At 41.7% G+C, this 22973-nt stretch overlaps 2 protein-coding genes across 6 annotated transcripts in view; one reads left to right on the forward strand and one right to left on the reverse strand.

Moving 5' to 3' along the window:
- Positions 1–624, forward strand: part of ckmb (creatine kinase, muscle b) — a 4935-nt gene extending 4311 nt beyond the window's left edge. Inside the window, exon 9 of the mRNA XM_005744983.1 lies at positions 52–624. Within this exon, the coding sequence (XP_005745040.1) occupies positions 52–230 (179 nt within the window). The 3' untranslated portion in view covers positions 231–624. The remainder of the gene's footprint in view (positions 1–51) is intronic.
- Positions 625–3388: 2764 nt separating this feature from the next.
- mark4b (MAP/microtubule affinity-regulating kinase 4b) overlaps positions 3389–22973 on the reverse strand; it is a 56049-nt gene continuing 36464 nt past the window's right edge. For 2 of the 5 annotated variants that reach the window (XM_005744985.2, XM_005744984.2), the window contains exons 4-18: positions 21025–21073; positions 20875–20940; positions 19107–19177; positions 18809–18865; positions 18350–18586; positions 17784–17903; positions 17522–17621; positions 17049–17158; positions 16571–16760; positions 16254–16474; positions 15715–15818; positions 11236–11514; positions 9951–10033; positions 5818–5854; positions 3389–4156 (exon numbers count right to left, since the gene is read on the reverse strand). In XM_005744985.2, coding sequence (XP_005745042.1) covers positions 3823–4156; positions 5818–5854; positions 9951–10033; positions 11236–11514; positions 15715–15818; positions 16254–16474; positions 16571–16760; positions 17049–17158; positions 17522–17621; positions 17784–17903; positions 18350–18586; positions 18809–18865; positions 19107–19177; positions 20875–20940; positions 21025–21073 — 2058 coding nt within the window. In that variant the 3' untranslated portion in view covers positions 3389–3822. Of the gene's footprint in view, positions 4157–5817; positions 5863–9950; positions 10034–11235; positions 11515–15714; positions 15819–16253; positions 16475–16570; positions 16761–17048; positions 17159–17521; positions 17622–17783; positions 17904–18349; positions 18587–18808; positions 18866–19106; positions 19178–20874; positions 20941–21024; positions 21074–22973 lie in introns of all 5 variants that reach the window. The other 3 variants (XM_005744987.1, XM_005744986.2, XM_013913813.1) reach the window with 3 other exon arrangements.

The raw sequence follows: 22973 nt of genomic DNA on the forward strand, positions 1-22973 counted from the left end.
ACACCTCCTCTTGAGCCTTCTTGTTCTTATTGTCCTCATCTTTTGACACAGGCGGTGTGGACACAGCCTCTGTGGGCGGCGTGTTCGACATCTCCAACGCTGACCGTCTGGGCTCCTCTGAGGTGGATCAGGTCCAGCTGGTGGTCGATGGCGTCAAGCTGATGGTTGAGATGGAGAAGAAGCTTGAGAAGGGAGAGTCCATTGATGGCATGATCCCCGCCCAGAAGTAAAGTGGACAGACATCCCACGATCGAATGACTGTCGGAGTTTGTTTTGTTTTTTTATTTTATAAAAAAATGAAGCGGTAGCCTTGTTGTAAAGTTATTTTACTGGTTTCGGCCAACTGGCTACTTTCTGCTTTCTTCTTTCCGTCAACAGACACTCCACTTCTCTTTATCCTCCTTCCTTTCTTACTTACTTCTGCCATCATTACTCCTCTCATCCTCTCCTCTACTGTCTTTGGTTTCTTCCAACTCTAACCATCTCTCTTCTCATCATCTCGGTAACATCCTGGGATCAATCCATACATAGTCTGACCATGGCTATGTACACGCACACCAAAGGAATTTTTTTTTGGTTGTACAATATAATGGACTATTAAATGATGCCCCACGTGACAATCAAGCTTCCTGGTTATGTCATCTTTTCTTTGAGATCTCCTGAGAAGAGAACATTAATTTCACTGGCAGCAATCACAAAACAGACATAAAATAAGAAAGAGGTTGAAAGTCTTTATTTTTGTGTGACACATTATTTCCAAGGAGACATGCAGGATTGCAGGTCGATCATTTCTGTAATTTCAGCCCATAAGTTAAGTTTTACTGATAACAGCGACGGCTTTAAACACACTACACAACAGAACTGTAGCCTTAAAGCGCGGCCCTAACCGTATCTAGAGAACAGCCCCACGGGGCGAGGCTCCGTTATACACGAAATAAAAAAATAAAACAAACAAAAAAGAAAGAAATCTGCAAAACTAGCCCTAAATCACAGCTTCACATTATCAGACAGCGGTGGAGACCTGCCGCGGCTGAAATCTCCCATGAAACAGATAAATTGCTGTAGTGAAAGATCACAAATCTGCTCTAACATCCAACATTTCCATTCCCAGTGTTTTGTCAGATGCTGCATACTTGAAAAGGACAAGTTATAGTTGCGTAGCTTTATAGAGTTACAATAGACGTACAACAACCTTTTGATTTTGGAGTTATCAGTGTCCGTGCACCAATGTGTGATCACCGTAGCGCTAAGCGGAGTCTCTGTTGGTATAATTTTGGTAACTATGATCTTTAATGAGCAGCAAAGTGTTGTTTTTATAAAAGAAAAATGAATTCTTAAAGGTCATTCAAGGTCACATTCCCCCTTTAAACTACTGCCTCATCAACGCGCACGCCACAAGCTTTGACAAGGCAGGAGTTCGATTGGTTAACAGTCAAAAACCTCTTACAGCAATACTTAAGTCTGGTTGGTCAACAGTCATACACCTTTCAGCAGTGCTGCAGTCTGATTGGTAAACAGAGGATAAAGTCTACAGTTTGGTAAAGATGTTTCAAAGAAGAAATCAGTGTAATAAAGCACAAAAAAAAAGACTGATGTAAGACAGATTTTCATTTGAGTTGAGAGTTCATCAGAAATTTGGTACTTTTTAAACGTACCTGTACATCGGTTCCCTCTAATTTGGTTACAGTAACGTCACTGTAACCAAGTGGCACATCTACCTGGAAACCTGAAGACGTCACAGCTGGTTTTACCATGTAAAGTCAAGCAGCCATATAAGCAAAGAAAGACATTCAGGATGATTCTTAGTATTCTTTGTATTGGGCTTTAAATGGGTGAAAGAAAAAAATGGGATGTTAAAAAGAAAAAAGGGGAAAAAGTTTTTAAAAATAGAAAAGAAAGTGCTCAACAAAATTCAAAAAGGTTACAGCAATAAAAATAAAATAAAAATAAAACAAACAAGGAGCCCTGTTATCGGTGCTTATTCAAGTCTTGATTCTTGGCTTTGTGTCTGCATTGCACTACACTCAAGTGAAGCAAAAAGCTGGGATACTGTTTCGTACTGTTAACTACCCAGTGAAGCGTCAGCTCCTACACTACAGTATGTTTGAGGATAAAATTATGAGGAAAAAACCTAAAGGTCTCTTTCTTCCTTTTATGAATGTTTTTATTAAAAATATGAGTCATCACTTTTGGAAAATGGACCAAGTTTTTAACCTCTCAGCATCTGCCAGCTCAAGCGTTTATGGTTAGGTGAAGGGAAAACAGCGATTCCAGGGTGAACTGATAAGACTTCGTGTGGCATGTGGCTAAAACAAAACCCTGAGCAGGTCATGAGTGATCCAGGAGACTGTCAGAAGCAGGAGGTTAAATCGTGTTTGGATTAGCCTGGTAAAACAGGAAGTGGATCTTTTTAGTTGCCATTTTTTTTAAAGAAGTATTCCTTTTTAAAATTTTGATGGGCAAAAATGTATTTTCATTAAATGCATTTTACTCTTTATTTACTGGAACTACTTTCATCAGGACCAGTGCGTAGGAGTCCCGAAGCTCCATTAGCAGAAATGTATATGGCATTCATAGTTATGTTTACATTAGTGTATAAGCACATGTAACTACGCATTGCACATTTTTAGCTTAACTTTAGCCATTTGTATCTACACAGTGAGAGCTTGTCCTGCATCCAGAGCATCGAACCGTCAACTGGGTCAGACTAAGAAACCCAAAGACCGGCTTAAGAGAGAGCCTAACATGTGGATGTTTTCCCCAACCTCACTCTTAGATGCTACAAAATCCTACACACTGGTTGTTTAACTTGTGTGTCTGTGTCACAATAATGCACTCCGATTGGCTTGTTGTTTTTGTTTGTTTTTTTAAGAAAAATACAACATAAAACTGATGAAACCAACATGGATACAGGAACTTCCTGTTAGGTATTAAAATTAATTTCTTCTATTGCAAGGAACACATTAAACGTAGCACTTTAAAGGACAAACATTTGGTGAAGTTGTATTTGTTTTTAAGGATCAGAGCGAACGCTTAAATAATCAGGTTGGTCCTGTATTATTAGGCAGCTTTGCTTGTCTGTAAGCGCTTCATCTGCCAGCTATGAGCCCAGCAGGCAGAGAAGCAGTTTACCTGAAATGATGCAAACACGTCAGACTCCCAAATGAGCAGGAAACACCACTTTTGTCCATGGATGGGCAGAAATTCTGCAACGCTTGTCTTTGCATTTCTGCATGTCTCCCTCTAGAGGCCGGAGGTCACACTACGCCCTCGCTTAAATATGTGACGTTTGCCAAATGTCTGCCCGTTTTAAAAGCACTAAAGAAAGAAAATAAACTTAATACACAAAAATGAAAACATTTCTTTAAATAGCAGCTCTTTAAAAAGGAATGACAACAAATATGATACAAAAGGAATAACAATGTCAACAACAACAACTTATTCAGCTCCATCATTCGCACCATCCCCATCATCATCATCAAATATGAAATCATGAAAACAAAAACAGTCTGACTCTATGGGCTCATTTTTTTATAGTGGTGGTGTTAAGCAGGGATTGTAGGTCACTGACAGCTCCAAGGTCAAGGGTCATCATAAGCCTGCAGCGGTGGGCTATCCACATCTGTGTATCCATTTGTCTGCCTGTGACTGGTGGCATCAGAAGAAGAGGGTCTTTGGCGGAGGCGAGGCATCATTAGCCACGCCAGCTGAGGTGGAGCCCAGGGATGAAGAGAAGAGGGCTTGTGACCCTTCTCCTCTTCATCCCTCATCATTCATTAACCTGTCCTGTGCGTTGTCAATCTGCCTCACCCCCGGTTGCCCTCAGAGCTCCAGCTCCTTGGACACTTTGGTGGCAATGTCTCTAAAGGCTAACGGTGCCCCCCAGAGGCGCTTGAACTTTACACCGCTGCTCTGGCCCAGCCCGCTGGGCAGCTGGCAGACCTCGGCCTCGAAGGCCACGCGGGCCCCGGCTGCTCCGTGGGTGCAGGACAGGAGGAAAGGCCCAGCCAGGTGGACCTGGCAGCCGCAGCCCTGTGCCGCCTCACGCAGCGCAAGCACCACCTCGGCCGGGTCGCGGGGGCTCCGTACCCTCACATCCCAGCCGCATCGGGGGGTCCGGGGCTCGGCCGCTTTCTGATGCCCAGATAGATGGCGACTGAAAAGGTTAAGAAAAGGGAGGGGTGATGCAAATGGAGGAGATAGATGGAAAGTTTTTAAGAGAAGAGCAAAGGCAGAAGAAGAGATTTAAATGTAGGATGATGAATGGTAAAGTGTGAAGACAAGTGATTGAATGTGTGGTTGTGTGAGAATATGAGTGGTTAGGGGGAGGGGAGGAGAAGAAAGACAATTAATATCACACACATCACTGGATTTTGATTCTGTTCCTAGGACACAGATGAGTCAAAGTCTATTTTCTACACTAACACATAATTGCTGTTCAAATAAGATATGAAAATAAACATTTCTTCTTTAAAAATGTTTTATAATGAGTAACATGAAAGTGGTCAGTGTTCAGTGTAATCAATAATTATCGTCTGTAATGGACTTCTTGTTCTGGAGCAACACGTGACAACAAACAGCATAAAACCTGCTGGTAAAAAATATAATTTAATGCATTTTCTATTAGTCCAACATTATAGTTCTATTATCTACCACAGGGAGACACACTCAGCATCTACCACCACAGTCCGTTTGCTAATGTTAGCCTGGTGCAGCTGGTTTACCTGCTGTTTTTAACCTGAGACTGGGCTGGAGCAGCTGAGGCTGAGAGGGAGCGCACACCAGTTTGAGTAAAATAAAAAGAGACCGAGACTCAGTTTACAGAGATTACAGTACAAGAAATGAATGCGACCTCTGAGCTATGATTCAGTGGTCTCATGTGGCTTTTGATTACTGACAAAAATATTTTTGAATTTCATCCAGAGGTGAAAAATATCTCTGTGTGCTGGCCATGATTTCTGTTAAAGTATGTCTCATATAAATAATATGAAACAGCATGAGTGTGATTTCATCTCTGTAGCCTCTCAGTAACAAATAAATGAAGAAAAGAATAGACAGCAGTAACAGCCATTTATAGCAGGTCACATTTCTGATACAGAGGTTTACATACGTCTTTTTATTTTTTATTTAAGATGCTTGCAAGGAAGAGACTTTACATGATGTATCAAGATTTGTATTTGCCTTTAAACTTGACAAAGACTTTAAGATGATCTAGATGTGCTATAGCACATTATAGAGACTGTAGAGAGGGAATAGAGCAGGTCATTATACAATACACTGAAAAAAACAAACCAAATTTCAATTATTCTTTATACTGCTGAGTAACGTAATCTATACCTAACAGTAAAGCCTAAGATTCTCTCCTTAATCTACACTACATGGATGGGATAATTTCCTTAATTAATAATTTGAATTTGAAAAATAATTGGTAACTAAAGCCTTAACAAATGCAGCGAAGCACCTTTTATCTGTAACAGTTCACAAGCGTTGACCTTTGGCGACAAATGTGACAGAGGCACTCACACTGCTGAGCTTTCTTATAAATAGCCTGATGCGTTTCATTATTCATGACCTGTTTCGGCTGCATAAGGGGGAAAAAAAACACTTTGTAGGGTATCGAGGGTTACTGCTGCAAACCTGCATCACATGTGAACCTGTGATTGGTGAAAACATGGCTCTGCTAACTGAACCCTGAATTCAGTGAGTGTGCACGATGTGTCTTTCTGCCTCCAGCGTGCTTCGACATGTTTCCGTGTGAAAAATAGCCTCTGTTGGAACTTTATTTCCTGTACTGGTTAATAAAACATGTTTACTCACCTTGTGACCGGAGATCTGCTGATTCTCTCAGGTTCGTCTGTGACCCTCAAGAAGAAAAAAAAAATTTATCTGTTAGAAATCAATCGGCCAACCGCTTTCTCACACAACCCCTCCCCTTCCACACCCACCACCCCCATTTCCTGTCAATCAGCAGCACAGCTAATGGACCAATCCACTAAACACGACACAGAACATGATCTTCAAATCACAGATGGATCACCGACCTGCACTCACTGCACTGAAACACTGGATGGATGTGAAACCACAAAAATCGACAAAACGAGTGAGAAGGATGAACAAATGCCGAGGGGGTGAATTTATGGCAGCAGACCAGGTCTCAACACATAGTTTGTGTTACACGACTCACGCAAACGCAGACTTTAATGCTGGTAGAAGCACAAATTAGTGAGTTACAAGATGCCAGCAGGGTACTCATGAGATACATTTGTACTGACAGCTTTTTCACAGGCTTTACGACTGCATTTCACGACTTTTGTTTTAGCTTATACTGGACAAAGAGACTGCCATTTTCTACTCCTACTGCACTGCGAGCGGTCGTATGCATCCATTCACGCACACTCATGCAGACCACACATTCAGACAGTGCTCTATTCTGTGAACGCTCTTTTTTTATATGATACCCACACTCTCACGCTGATGGATGCATCAGCAGCAATTTGTGGTTCGGCGTCTCGCTGAGGACATTCAGACTAGAGGAGCCAGGGATTGAACCACCGGTCTTCCGGTTAGTAGATATAGGACACTATGACATAGAGCCTTCATCTGTAGTTCGGATTCAGGAGACAGAGCCCTTTCTAATTTTAAGATTAGGATTCAAACTTTCCTCTTTGATGAAGCTTATAGTTAGTTAGTTCCCATGATGCACTGAGCACTTCTTCTTCTCCTCCACCCTCTTTAATAGCTGCATGTCATTGATTTTCTGTCTGCTCTCTCCTGTAGTTTGTGCCGTCTCCAGGACCACATGATTTGCTACGATTACACTCACACAGACGGGCTGGTTAATACAGATCCCATCTGTGTCCACCGGGGGCCACTGTTGCTATTCACGCACTTGACTGATGGCTTCCTTCCCGCCAGCATGGCAACCTGATCTCTATTCCTGGAAATGGGGGTGACTTTGAAGGAGCCAGCAGTGAGTTTTCACTGACAGATTAAGTTTGAAAAAATGAAACCTAATATGAACTAAGATGACCGTTGCTCTGACTAAGGAGCTGTTGTGGTGCAGAGGTTTTAATCAGGGCTAAACAAATGTTTAGATTGCGTAGCTCAATGTTTTGACTGCATCACACAAAATAAAAAGTAGAGAGCGATCCGTCCTAATCCCCAGGAATAACCACTGGGATACACCTTTACGGGAAAAAGTTATCCAAGTAATTATTAAGCAAATATCTCGAGGGGAATTCTTTAGGTTTAAGAACACTAAACTTGACCATTATAATTGAGTTTGAGGTGCTCTATAAAGATTATGACCTTGACATCTTGTCTGTGTAAAGAACGAAAATAACACTCCTGCTCCTCCAAAACAAGGAGCATCGCATCCTCATGAAGGAATTCAAGTGTTTTGTGAGCAACGAGTGTGGAGTGGCAGACTGACCAGACTCTGCTGTGAGTCAGTGACTGTGTGCAAACGCTAAAGTATGTAAACTGCAAAAAAACAGATTGTGTGGGGGAGAGAGAAGCAGAACAAAAAGAAGAGGACAAGGACGCAAAAAGGGAGAGGAAAAAAAGACCGAAACTGGGACGAGAGACAGACAGAGACAATTTGCGGCAGTGTAACAGAACAATCTGCTGGTATCGTGAGGGAGAGCTGCACGCAATCCCAGTTTAAGACACAGATAAACTGTGGTTATATAACTAATCCTGGTTTAAGACGGCAGTGATGCTGGGTCAGTCGGTTAGGATGACTGTAGCAGGCCCAGATGCTTCTTACAAGCCTCTTCTCCTGCGGAGCGCTAAGACGCACGCTGGGTACATTTACAGTCACGGTTCAACATATTTGTTGTATCGCATTAATTGTCAACAGTTACAGCATGATCCATTAGCTTTCTGACACCTTGTATACCATTACAGCAATCTCCACATTGCCATAGTCTAAATTAAAACGTCCTGTGCATCCTGTGCAAAAACCCTTCAGACCTTTCCTCAGTTTGTTTGCTCTAGAAAGAATCCTTAGCTATGGACCGATGTCAAAAATATCTTTTTAAACACTTGAAATAATATTTTATAACATTAGATGTGAAGAAAAAATCAAGACAGTTATCTAGAAGTGGATAAAAGTGATATTTTTGACATACGTTGCTGCTAAAACCCATTCAGGAACGCACCATACGTCACACTTTTCAGAGGGATAGAACCTGCCTGTCTTCATCTCAGCTCTTCTTCCTTCACCCCCTGTGTCTTTCTTGTATAAAATACACCCCCCTTCCTTTCTGTCCTGGTTTCTCTGCTTTCGCTGAGAATCCAAAGCCCTGCTGCTGCACGACTGATGATTTGTTAACAGCATGGACAAACATATGGTGTTGATTTTGTGACTCAAAGTAGTGCAGTTGATCTGCAATAAACTCATACTCCAGGGAACGCACAAACATACACACACATCTCCATAGTGTTGTTTATTCTACACTCTGCATGAACAAGAGTGTGCGTGTTGCCCATGCGCTTGTTTGTGAGTAGTGATTTCTAGCTATAATAGCTAAAAGACCTAACATCCTACCTGATGGTAACATTTAAAGCCATACTACAGTAAAAAGGAAAACTTAAACATACATTTAAAATAGAAATAATTCACATTTTTGTTGCTTTTAAGTGCTTTGCTAGAAGCAGGTAATGGTGCTGTGCTGTTTACAGCCTGTAGTGAGTGCTACAGCCTAAAGCTGAGCCACTGGAGATGGGAGGAGTGACAAAGAGACACTAAAGCAGACAGCAGCTGATCAGAGTTTTAGAAACACAAACACGCTGGTTTTGAGGTAAAGCTGCTCTACTGGAAGAAGCAACCATCAAACATTTCATCAGTGGACTTGGCCACAACTTTAAGTCACAGATCTGCAGAGTTTAGTCTTACTGCATTTCAACTTTCTAAAGGGAAGTTTGAATCCTGGATTTTTATAACCTTTTACGTCAGTTAATGGAAACATAAAACCGAGTGTGTACAAACAGTGACCGAGCATGGGTGAATAAGCACATCAAGTAACATAAAAGGAGAAGATGTATCACAACAAATTTCTGCATGGTAAGCAAGTTAAGCGTGGGACTTTTAAAAAACCTTTTAATGCAGCAACAACTGTTTTTATCTGTTTTATGTATGAATGCACAATGAATAACCAGAAAACACAACGTAGCCCAAAGTTATGCACTATTATGTTTTGAGTACTCATATATTTAAATAAAAGATTTGATCGGACTTGATCCAGATAAGATGGATGTATTGAAAATAATAAATAATAAAGAGATTTTACAAAAATAAAAATGTCTTTAATAAATCGAAGAACTTTTGAGCAGTTATGTCGATGCTGCAGATCAAATAGTGCTGACCAACATAAAGAAAGGCAGCATTTCACATGCACACTCAATGCTCACAAGAACCCCGCCTTTAGTCTATAAGCATATAATGTATTTTAACAGCCAAGATATACAAGACAAATATGCTTTATAACTAAATTCCAACTGCATATTAGGCTTTTTCATATTTTCTCTCACACGTATCCTGCAAACTGGTTCTGGGTTTGAATCCACTGGTGGGGCCGGACGTTTTGCATACATGTCTTTGGATAGTACTTCAAAGGCCATCTAAGATTTTTTAAGACCTGCTTATGTTATTTCATTTATCAACTATTCTTCACTTTAAAAAAAAAAAAATCAAAATTTTGATTTTACCACCATGAAGCTAAAATATAAATTTTAGTGGAAATATTTGACTGAGACAGTTGACTTATTTATATTAATTACTACCTTTAGAGTAGCTTTGCCTCAGATAAAACTTCATATAACTAAACTCTGACCTGCAACAGACTGCAACAGTGAATGAGGGGTAGAGGGGATGACTGAGCACTGGCAGGCAGACAGACAGTCAGATGGACAGAAGCAGCCAGAAAACATGGGAAAGGAAGACTTACTAACTGTTTTTGTTCCCTGCGGGAGGGTGCAGCCCGACATGGACTTGTTTGAGCTCTGACGTTTAGAAGGGTCAAGAGTGACCCTAGGAGGAGAGAGGAAGAAGAGAAGGAGGTGAAGAGAGGATGAGAGGAATGGAAAAAAATGGAAAATTGAAAGTTTTTGAAAGAGAGATGTGAGTGGAAGAAAAAGCAAGTGAAGGGGTAGACAACACAGAGTGACAGTAAGAAGCACAGGTAGAAGAGGTGAAGAATTCAACATCAGGTACTGTAGTTCAAGAAAAGAAGGATAGAAGACTGGAAGGTGACTGGCAAGAAAAAGCCAAAGTGGTTAAAGAATCAAACAAACAAACAGATAAAGCAACAATAAGCAGCCAAGAACAACCGTGAAAGACATACAGTGTGTCCACCTAGCGCGCAGACCTGGGTCAGATAGGTTATCGTTTACCTTTTTAGCTTTAATTGCCACTAAGGTGCAGTAAGGCGGAGGTGCCTCAGGAATACAGTTCATGGGAGGAACTGAAAAAAGGAGGTAACCATGCTGAATAAAATCGAATTTTTATAAATTTAAACCGGTCTTCATATACTGTCCATCGATGTCGCAGGATTGTGTGGATGTGTGTGTTTACTGTTGGTTTACTGTTACATGCAGACAGCTTTACTTCTTCAGGACAGAGTAATTCATATTTTGTCTTGTAGTGTAGTAAGATGTACACACTTGGAACATTACACAGCCCCCACAGTCAAATCTAAATAACTAAAAATGAATTAGTGCAGTAAATGGTAACTTTAGTATTCTGTGATGTTTGAATCTGTGGTTAGCAGTGGGTGGATTTTTCCATGAAGATGTGGATGTGGCGAAAAAAAAAAGACTGAGAATCTTGAATGTGAGAAAATTAAATTGGCGAACAATATTTGAACACTATTAGACCCAGGTCTGACACTCCGGAGGACAAGTTCTGAAGCCTGTAAAGCTGAATTATTAGAGAAGGAAGGCTGGTAGGTTAGTACTGGTTAAGGAGACGTGACAGGCAGCAAGGTTATCGAAATGATCTTCATGTGCAGAACTACACTGTCTAGTTGTAAGCTCATAATCAGACAGGCCTGTACTGTCACTTTACCACAACGATTAGCAGTATTACTAAACATTTAACAAAAATACGTGCAGATTTATTAACAAGCCACTGTTTTTCTACCAGTTAGCCCCGTCCACTCCCTGTTTCTTTGTTACTTAAAGCTTTCAAAAACAGTAAGACTTGACATTCAAACATCTAGCTTCTCCTCTTACCTGCGAGTCAGCTTGGAGGTGATTTTGCTGAGCAGGTTGGTCGTACCCCGGGTCCTGGCATGGGGCAGTGGGCTGGCATCGTGGGACAGCGTAGGAGACGCTGGAGGAGCGTGAGAGGGAGGCCGGCGGTCTCTAATCTGCCCTCCGTGAAAAGTGCTCCTCACTGTGGATCCCCGGGACAGACGGGAGGAAGGCGTGGAGGATGAGGAGGAGGTCCCAGAGGCACCTGCAATGCTGTGGGTAGAGGGGGAGGCAGGGGGGAGGCGGTGGGATGTGGAACTGGAGAGGTGGGTGAGGGTGGAGAAGTTGCAAGTTAGACTATTAGAACAAGTGCAACTGTTCAGGAACCATACAAGCACCAAACCATTTATACATATTTGATTACGGCTTTTCCAAACATCTGGAAGGAAGTGCGTTCAACATAAACAGAATCAAACCAGAGAAGTTACATTCACATTATAACTGCAGCATAGGCTGTTTGAGCCAGTGTTAGGCAACAATCACAAAACTGCGCATTTTCACTTCACTTTCAGACCCCAAATAGACCAGTGTGACCCATCTTCACTGGAAAAACGCGCCACCTCGAGCAGTGATGTGACTCACTGATGTGTTTGTGACAAACAAAGGCTCGAATGAATCGGTGGCAGAAAACACTCGATAGCAAAATAAGAATTTTTCATCTTTCATTTGGATTTTTTGACATCAAGTGCAGATTATTAGCAGACTTATGGCTTTAAGTTGGATTTAACATGCCAAGTGCATTTAAAAACACTTAATCATTACGTAAATGGGTTTCTTCATGGCTTAAACTGGGGTTAAAGACAAGCTCCATCATTAGTTTGCAGTATTAAACAAAATCTATGGACACTGATAACTGGCTGGCTGATAAAAGGTGAATTATCCTTGACTATATTTAACAACCTAACAATTTAAAAATAATTATTTGTCCGGTTTGATTTTACAATTCTAATCAAAGACGTCAACAGGTGAAATTATAATGAGCTGTTCGCAAACAGACTTTATTTCAGACTTTTCAAGAAAAATGAAAAGTCTGAAATAAAGTCTAAAAGTAAAAGACAGAAAGACCAGCAGAGCTAGCTGTCATACATTTCACACAGGTTGTTTTCTAACCTGAAAATTAACCCAAAATATTCTCTCTCTTGTGAGCGCCTGCATGCCCCACTACCTCATGTCCAGTTCCCCTCTCCTGTCACACATTTATGCACCTACGCACATAAACCACATCCACACCTCTCCACCCCTGACTCTCAGGCTGGCTGGTGGCCTGAGGCTGCTTTTCATAACGCTCTAGATAACACCCACACACAGGGTTCAAGTGGGACAGAGCCATTAGATGGGTTAAGCTGAAGCGCAGCCGTTGCAGAGCAAAATCGTTTAGCGTCAATGTGAACTGGCTGCCTACTGAGGCTCACCTCAGGGGGCACACGGGGGCTGGAGAGAGCAGAGGACAGCGGGACGGGGGATGGTTGAAAAAAAAAATACATTTTCTGTTCTGTAGCTGTGTGTGGTTTTGTACGCAAGTTTCACCAGTGCCTCAAACTAATGTCAGTGCTTGATTAGTTAAAGCAGAGATGTCAAACTTAAGGCCCGGGGACCAGAATGGGCTCGGCAAAGACTCCTATCCCACCCAGTGGATCGCTCTGGAAAATAAACTTTTTCTGAGGTTTTAATAGTTTTCCTACTGATGAAGACCTCCCCTCTGGCCATTGGTATAATACCAACGTAATTAAGAATTAGTTAAACAATTAAAGGTTTACAGATGTCTTAATCGGTCACAGACATTTCAGTTTTTTTTATAATGGGGGTCACCATTAAAAAAACAAAAACAAACCTGAGGCATACTGTTGAAAATGTTCCCTCCTATATTGAGATATTTTGAGGATTAAACATGTAATTAAGCTTGTTTACATTGACAGATAGGGGAGTTTTATTGGTCTGACCCATTTAAGATAAAAAATGGTCTGTAAAATAAAAGTGTAAAATGTAAAATAAGTTTGACATCCCAGAGTTTGGGGAACTCCTCTGATTTCTGTTTTTAACATACATGGATTATTACAGCTGACCCATTGCTCTTTTCATATACCAAAGAGCATCTGCATTATGTCCTGATAATGAAGTCCCTTATCTTCCAGTCTTATCACAAGCTGACCTCAAACATGAACTTTGGACAGTGTCTGAGGAATCCAGGACACAGCTATTCTATTCTGTACAGCTGTGTACTGTATTTATTCTTATTGTATTCTAATTTTTGCGTCATAACTTTTGCACTGTCCACTTCCTGCTGTGACAAAACAAATTTCCCACGTGTGGGACTAATAAAGGTTATCTTATCTTATCTTAGCTTCCCTTTCTCACATGTAGCACGCCCCAGGAAATGACCCACCTAATGCTTTGTCATTACTGCAAATACTTTGTGTGCTTTAGGTAAGGGAGTTGCCCTGGTAGAGCGTGCAGGAGGCAGGACACATGATGCCCACTTGCTAGCTGTAAATGCACTCAGCTATTACCCGCCCTGGTCACACATCAATCCCCAGAATCCGATGTCCTAGGTTGCTGGCAGGTTAGAAATCAGCTAATATTCGATCTGACTGCATCAGATATTTGTGCTCTCACGTGCACTTCTGTGAGGTGAGGCCTTGAAATGTTCAGGGCTGCAGCGCATTTGTGAAAACAGCTTCTTCACACATAGTTTGAGCTCAGCGGAGGACCTGATGTAGGCAATCAACAAACGAACAGTCACGTAAATTCAAGTACCGAACATGCGCCGTATTTTGGGCTTTTATTCTGATCTTTTAGGACTACAGGTTAGACAGTTTTCATGTACAATTTGTGCGTGTGTTTGTTCTTCCATGCACGTGATTTTCCCATCAACCACTCTGGCATGGCATCACATTGACAAGGCCTCTGAGGCAAATGGAGGGTTATGTTGGTGCAACGCCAGTCCTCACTTCATCCTGCTGCTCCCTCCTGTTCACCTCCTCTCCCGTCTCTTCCTCCCCCCTCTGCTTTCTCTTCTCCTCAACCTTCCTTTGTTTAGAGCAGACATTTATCCTGCACGCTCTAACACCACCTGTTAAATCATAACAGTGAGCTACAGCAGAGGATGCTGCCTCGGTGCAATGCCTAAATCGAACAGTGTGGGGTGTGTCGTCTTCTCTGCTCACAGGAGAGTAAGCGTCTCCTGAACAGCAGTGATTCAGCGTTTCATCCAAATCACCAGTTGATGTTTTTTGTTTTTTAACCCTCTTCCTCGTATCTATTTTGAAAAGCATGATGGTAGGTAGACACGTTTGTGCAGTTTACTGATGTCACACTGTTGGCATTTTTTTCATACCAACATTCACTACTTCTTTGTCGCCATCATATGATACCCCCTCCTACCAAAAATGATTTGCACAAACACTTCATTCATTTTTTGTGCGCTGATTTGACTAAGATCTGAAAACTTGTATGCACTTGATACACCCTTCGCCTGGCCTACCCCTAACTGCCCCATGTGTGCAAATGTTTTTACTGGAGGTCAGACAGCAGACAGAAACCTTCAGGCTCTCCCTCTGAGAGACAAAATTAAAGCGTGATAAAGAGACAGAGGCGCAGAAAACAGGGCAGACAGACTGAAAGTGAGACAGTGACCACAGGAAAAGAGAGAGAGAGTGAAGTAGAGTGAGACAGACACAGCAAGAGAGGGGACGTTGACTGCCATGCTCAGAGACCGACAAGGAGACAACCATCTGTCGTAACAACAGACAGTTCACACTGGGTACACAGAGCTGCACACAGAACAAAGACAAAGCCACTGATGTGCAGTGTTAAGCCCTTCATCCTGTCTTGAAGAGACAAAATGTGTGTGTGAAACATGCTAAGCTTTGTGCTAAAAGGGGACAAGCTGTACCAGTCAAACCGGTCTTTACAAAACTTATCACAGTGACATGTTCCACTGTACTTGCAATTAATACAAACGCATTTCCCAAAGTGTTGAAAATAGTTAAAATAGATGCAATGTGAAGATGCAATGTGCCGGCGAAACCAGCCATTTAATCACCAGCCTGAGCTTCAATTCTATACTTAACTCACTGCCTTTAAGGCTCTTCAGGGACAAAATGGGTGTAATTTAGAGCTGTCTGAACTGAGGTGAGGGTGTAGCTATCCAGACCTAACAGTCTGTAAATGGAAGCCAGAGATTTTTATCATATTTAAACAAAATTCTGATCTGAGGTTTGAAGTGCGGGCGATTTATCGGGCTGTGTTCTACTAATAAATATATTGATATACATGAATGCTACTGAATGTGGTCCAAATTCACGCAAATAAAGCTAATCTGCCCCCTTTCAGTTTAAAATGATTTCAGAAGAGGCCTCTAGGGAAATAGCGAAGAAACAAATTGTCTGCTTTTTGAAAGATCTCATTAGTACCTGCTGGGTGGATCTTATACTTCATATACACATTTGCAACTCTCACCTGTTTTCCTTGCCGTTTTGTAGCAGGGCGTGTCTATCAGAGTTGGATCGGTCTGTGCACACATACGTGTTCCTTCGAGTCATAGCACTAGCAGGGATGTTATTCTGGAGGAGAAGAAAAGCCTGTAAATTATGTGAGATTATGTGAAAACAAAGATTGCCCTGGATTGACCTCTGAGCTCTGCCTGTATCTGCCGTGGAGAACATTAAAGAGTTAATCTCAGATTATTCTGACTGCAGTCTTCAACCCTTTGCATGCAAACTATGCTCTTCTCATGATTAATTTCTAATTTGATGATTTATCTCAAAACATGTAATAGTTTTACTTCTCTGATTGTCTCCAGTCTGTGGAGGATATTTTATTTTTGGTTCCCATTATATTTATTTTAATGTAGCCTTAAAGGGCTGTAATCTGAGGTAATTGGATTAGGTGGAGTGTTAGGGCTCTGCCATCTGTTGTATTGATAAGGGGGTTAAAAAGTGACAGATTAGATTCACTAGACGGTTCCTCCCACCCGCACATAAACCTTTTGGGCTTACCGTGGTTGAGTTAACCTCCTTACGCCGGTCAGGTATCTCAGATTTATTTGGGTTGTGAGCAGAGCTAACCATGGGACTGGAGGGGGTGGGGATGCTACGGGAGCCAACAGTGTTGGTGCTTGGCTTGCGTATCGACAGCCGCTCCTCTCTAAGCCCCGCCCCTTCAGCTACGCCGCTGGGACTTCGTTTTGGGTGTGTTGATCCTGGAACAGCTGGACCGCCTGACAGAGCAAAGGTTCTCAGTGAGCTAAATTTATGCAGATTCAAAGTCTCAAGATGAATAGAAACAAATAAAAGTCATCAGTATTTTGCCTTACAGAAATCAGAGTGTCGTCTCTGGCGGTGGTACGTGGAGGCACTGCGCTGTGCCTTATGGCCAGAAGAGGAAGACTGTGCACCCGAGGAGCAAGAAGAAGTGGAGTGCTTGCTTGTTCCGTTGGTGATGCCGCCGGGCCGGATTCGAGCCAGACTTAAAGTGCTGCTAGACCGAGAGTCAGTGACCTCCGTCTGAGATACAGACATGCACAGACACACAAACGATATAAAATTACAACTGGACTCGATCATTGATCTTCATCAACCGAGAGCAACGGAGGCCAGTTCATATGTCAGTCTTAATTAGTCTGGGTGTCATGACTGTAGCACATCACAACTGTAAACAAATTAGGAAGCAATGGCACCAAAACTATCTTCTCAACCCTGTTTTACTGCTATGTAAGCATAATATCTAAGTATTAACCATGACAGCTTATTAACAGCTTCATCGTAAGGTCAGGAGCAAAGGAAACGATTTACCTCCGTCTTGCGTCCCAGCAGCAGGTATGTGGCAGTGAGCTCATTGTATTTTCGATTGGCCAGCGCATCTCTGATCTCTTCTCTGGTGAATCCCATCCCAATCATCACATCTAAAACAAAAAAATACTTCAGAACTTCTGTACAACGAAACGTTCTGGACAGTTTAAAATTATGGTGCTAAATGGTAACATTGTACTGACATTTTACTTAAGAGGCTTAGCCTATAATATTCCAGTGTTTGCTCAAGAGCTGAAAATTAGGCCACTTTTGAACATCAAGGCACCCACTATTATTTTTTATCTTAACCTCCCACTGAATAAAGAGGAATGCCTCCAAAGGTTTAGGGATAAAAACTCTGCCTATAGGACCTTACTGAATATTTCTTTAACCCTTCATTTCAGTAACCTCATGAAAAGATATCATTTAATGTTAAATTATTAAGAAAACATATTAGTGATTAAGATATTTCTCACCAATGCGGCCGGTATCGTTAAAGTCTTCCACAGGCTCCATGTGAGGCTTCAGCTCATCGCCATCATGGCCAATATTAATCCACTTGTCTTTCATTATTTGCTAGTCATGAAAGAAAATGAGAGAAAACACAGAAAGCTTAAAACTGCCATGTTTGATTTAAAAAAAACATCACAAATCTGACATTTATATTTTCTTTTTGGATATTTTCTGTGTATGCGTCTTGGATTTATTCCACTAAATGTGCAATAAACCTGTCTTCACCTCCAGCGAGCAGCGCTTGGTGGGGTTGAGGACCAGGAAGCGGCGAAGGATTCCCTCGCAGTCTGTTGACATGTAGAAGGGCACGCGATATTTCCCCCTCAAAACACGCTCTCTCAGCTCCTGAACACAACACACATCCGGACACCATTAGTTTAAACTACAGGTGCACTAAGACATCAACAAAAAAAAAACAATAACACAATTAAATGGAAGTTTATTGTTTTTCAGAATTGTACATTATGTGATCCTGCAGCTGTAAATGGGCTAAATGTAGAGAGAACTGAGATTAAGAGCTATTTATAATGACTTCAGACAAATTAAAACTAGTTAACATTGTAAATGTAAACTACAAGGTTAGTTTTTGCGAAACTGTTTAAATTTCTCCTATAATCTGGGCTTCAGAGACACGTGACTGTATCTAAATTAATGCACAAAAACATCTCCGTGATGGATTATTCTCAAAAAATAAAAAATAAATGAAAAAAAATCAAACAGATAAGGCTGTAAGCTCTGAGCCACCTCAAATGACATTTCAATCTGAAAAGCCCTGGCCTGATGTCACCCACCTTTAGGTTCTGTCCATCAAAGGGCAGGGACCCGCTGACAAGCGTGTACAGAATTACCCCCAGGCTCCAGATGTCCACCTCTGGACCGTCATACTTCTTCCCCTGGAAGAGCTCGGGGGCAGCATAGGGCGGGGAGCCACAGAACGTGTCCAGTTTATTACCCGTCATGAACTCATTACTGAAGCCAAAGTCGGCTATTTTAATGTTGGAGTCGGCGTCTAGAAGCAAGTTCTCCGCCTGCAGCAAACATGGTAGACAACAGAAAACTCTGAATACAGACAAGGTTCATAAACTCAAGAATAACTGACTATTATTTTGAATCTATAACACACTTTGGGCCTAAATTAAGCTTTGTAGCTTTGAAAATGTTACAGGTAATTCAGTAAATTCTGTAACTAATTTACACTTATCTAAAAGGAAGAATTCTTAATATCTTGTGCCAAGATTCTGGGTAATCACCTTCAAGTCTCTGTGAACAATGTTCTTCTGATGACAGTAGTGCACCGCTGAAACAATCTAAGGAGACAGAAATACAAAATGAGCTCATACAAGAGAACATAACTGAACCTAATGTTGTCCTTCAAATGAATGGCTCCTATACTACAAGCTCAATTCAAAGATGCCAATGCCCGCTTTCTAAACTAAATGCATAAATAAATTGATAAATCCTTTAAAACTGAAAGACTAGCTGTGCATCAGGTTTAGGCTGTGACACACTCAGACATACGGTTGAGGCCAGCTGTGGAGTTTCACTGACCTGTCTGAACTTGGCTCTGGCCTCTTTCTCCTTCATCCTGCCATGAGCCACGAGGTAGTCGAACACTTCCCCTGAAAAAACACAAAAACATTGAAATACAGGCCATTTATTGTTCTTATTTAATGAACCACCCATTAACAAAGACTAAGAATGATTTTCTTTAAAATTAGCAGTACTTAAATAATTCTCAGTTTTTTCAACACTCAATCTACTATCATTAGACTGCATTAAAATTTGAGGATTGTAGTGAGTGGGTTTACAAATGTGCCAAACAACATTTGGTTCAAAATCAGAAGGAGACAAAAATCTCTTTAGCGTTGCATCAGGAGGGGAAAACATTTGTAAAATTTGTCAAATCATATGTGCCGTTTCCTGCTGTAGTGACTCCTTGAGGATAAGGGACCAAAAGCAGCATCAGTGCATTTAAAACATCACAGAAGTTATTAATTTGACTTATTAAATTCAGCAATTTTCACAGATTGCGGATCCATCCAGAGAGCCCTTTGGCAGCCCGGCTTTGGACACTGGGCCATCTCGTGTTTTAGAGCATTTATGGCCATCACGGCCTTGCCGTATTGGTCCATTTGATCGACCTTTGTTGTTATTATTTATTTTATTTTCAGTTGTTACAGACGGGACAGACATGACTGAGGGATAGGAAAGGGAGAAAGAAAAAGACAAGAAAACAAGCAAAAAAAAAACAAAAAACAGAGCAACATACTAAACACAACACCATCGCATTAATCTAGCTAAGTGTAAACAGCAGTAAATACTAAATATTGAATGTTGTTGTGCAGCACGCAGGACCGACAGCACACAATGTGCCTTGAAGTAGCAGTCAAGAAAGGTGTAGTTTATGTCTATGAACAGTGAACACCCGTGTGCACACCTGTGTGGATCAGCGCGCTTGTATTCAAAAGGTTTCCCCATGTAACGATCTGCTAGAGGATGTAGAGAGCCATAGCCCCGTCCCCCAGGGCATGAAGCAGGCATGGAGGAGATCCAGGCTCCAGACATCCAGAGGCCCCAGAGTGCGAGAGCCCAAGGAGGACCACCGGAGGGGCTTCCGTGCCACCCTCCTGGGAAGAGCTGAGGAGAGCCCCAGACGAGGGGTCACCCAGTAGCCACGGAGCAGAAACCAGAGGGGGCTGCACCGGCGTGCCCGCCGGCTCTGCCGGCAGCCAGCTGTGCCAGAGTGAATCCAGCCGGAGGCCCGAGGGCCCCCTTTGCCTCGGAAGAGGCCTGACCGAGCAACAGGCGCCATGATATAAGCAAAGTAATTGGACACACTATATTCGGGAAACATGAAGTATGAAATCCTTTTGTTTACCCGTCCTCCCTCTAAACATTTAATTTGTTAAACAATGAAGCAGGCTGAGCTGATCTGAGCAGCATGTCTGCTGGTGAGCTGATGTCTCCTTATTAGGCATTGTAAGTAAGAGATCACACAACATACAGAGAGAGCAGGGAAGAGAGATTAAGGGATCACGAAGACAGAAGAAAAAAAAATAAAGACGCTGCAAAAATAGATTAGTGCCTGGGAAACTGCTGAACAATGGCTGAGTGCAAGATGAATAGAGGAACAGCTCCGAAAAAGACGGAGGAGAAAACATTAAAGTAGTGAAGCAAGACCTCACTAATGCAAATGGAGTAAATACTCTAAGTTAATTATCTCTTTGGTTGGACTGTACAGTTCAGAAGTAATGAAGCTAATTGGCACAAATCTATACTTGGCAATGCAGATGAGGGAGGTGATGGTGTCACTCACCTCCGCTAGCGTACTCCATAATCAGGTAAAGTGTCTTCTCGGTCTCAATCACCTCAAATAACTGGACTGTAATACACAGAGAAAGATTTCAGCGCAAAGGCCATCGTGGAAACATACATATAGAACAAAAAGTTGTGCGAGTTGACTCACCTATGTTTGGATGGTTCAGAGTTTTCATGATGCGTACCTCTCGAAACACCTGAACAGGAGAGGAAGAAAAAGAAATCTCAAATGAATACATGATGCAAACACATGTAAAGGATGAAGGTCATTTAAACTGCTGCTTTTGGTCAATCGTGCCGTGAAAATAACACCAAAGTAGGAGCCGTTTATTTGTGGAAGAACACAAAATCAAAAAATGCTTTTATTAATTTTAAATGAACCGTTTAACCTGTCATAGGGACAACACACACTTAATGAGGATACAGAGGAAACTGTCAGAATCGCAGCTATTTTTAATCTGGCTTTTTATAGATTTCACAATAATAAACTTATAAAAGAAGACACGGCAATTAAAACTACATCAAACTTGATGAATTTAATCTACATCTGAATCTCTTTCAAAGTACTACTTTTATTTTGTTTGTAGCTGAGGTCAGGTCAAGAAAAGGGCAGGAATTCAGGTATATCCATCATTACTCTAATTTATTCTCCAAATGAACAGTTAGTTCATACAGTTCACAGCTGGTGTATATACTGCTCCATCATTCATCTTATCCCTCCTCACCCACACCCACACACACAGACGCTCATCTTTCTGACCACTAGTGCTCGGGGTCACCCAAGGGAGCGTCCCACTGATGCTAGGCTGACAATAAGGCCTCCTCTCCAGGGTGGCTTTCCCTGAGGACCCTCCCTACCCCCCTCCCAATCCATCACTGAGCTCCAGACTGCTGCCTCATCCTGCCACTCTTATGCAATCACCCTCTCTCTCTCTCGTTTTCCTTCCATCTCATTAAAGTAATGCATTTGACTGGGAACACCATTTAAAAGATTACAGAGAGAATGTGCCAGGACTCACAGTGAGACATCCCAATGGCGAGTCATAAATTATTTTTAAAAACACTCATTTCACCACAGAAATGAATCAACATCAGAGAAAACTTCAAACAAACCACCTGCACACTGAACAAATGCAATTAACTCCATTCATCAGTCATCAGTTAGGTTTCATTTTGTTATTCGTAACTATGAAGGGGGAATGGGGCTTCACTGACAGGAGTGTTTCAGCGAAGCTAAGAAAACATGCTAAACTAAACAGAGGTACAGAAACATATATATTACTGTTTGTGTCATTTTCCCTATTCAGAGCGCTGCCGCAAACCTGCCTCATTAACAATTCTTTGAGAAAATATTACACATGAGTGAAAAAAGTGAAAGCGTGGAAAAAGAACAAAAGACAGAGAGAAAAGCCAGTGAAAAGAACCAGAATACAAAAACAGGAATGCTCCGATGCCTTCATTCTGGTCGCAGAACCTCAGCTGCCCTGGGAAACGCGCTCCTCCCTTATCTCGCCCTCTCACTCTGACTTTTCATCGAACAGAAAACCCAACGCCACTCATGTTTTCACGTCAGCTTCAGGCTCATAATTCCATTTTGAATCTCTGCATCTTTTCATCTAACAATACATAATTAAACGAAGGATATTTCAGATGACATACCGGCTTTTTTCTGCAAGTATGAATACACGTATAATTTGACAGTTTGTACTGCTTTCTCCACCGTTCCGTCATATTACACACTAAACAATGGGTTTCTACACATAAACCTTTAACAGACATTTGCTTACTTACAAGAATTTAAAAAAACAACACATTTCCCAATTTAAAACCATTACTTATCCAGTAATCCTGGGATTAGTCTATGTACATTTATCTACATACGCTGCAGATTCACAGAAATTCAATTTTACAGCAGGCTGGTTTACTGCTAAAAACAAATCGTCGAGAGTCTCAAGTATTTAGCCCGTGGTCGGGGTTGTCCCCTTTAGAGGTGGTCCTGAGGGTCATCGACCTATTATCGATCATCCGAGTCTTCACATGAGCCGAGGTGTTAAGCTCTCAAGACTACTTGACCTGGTAGACTGAGAGGTTACACAG

Source organism: Pundamilia nyererei, unplaced genomic scaffold (assembly GCF_000239375.1).
Source record: "Pundamilia nyererei isolate P.nyererei 1_Seehausen unplaced genomic scaffold, PunNye1.0 scaffold00152, whole genome shotgun sequence".
Lineage (NCBI taxonomy): Eukaryota > Metazoa > Chordata > Actinopteri > Cichliformes > Cichlidae > Pundamilia > Pundamilia nyererei.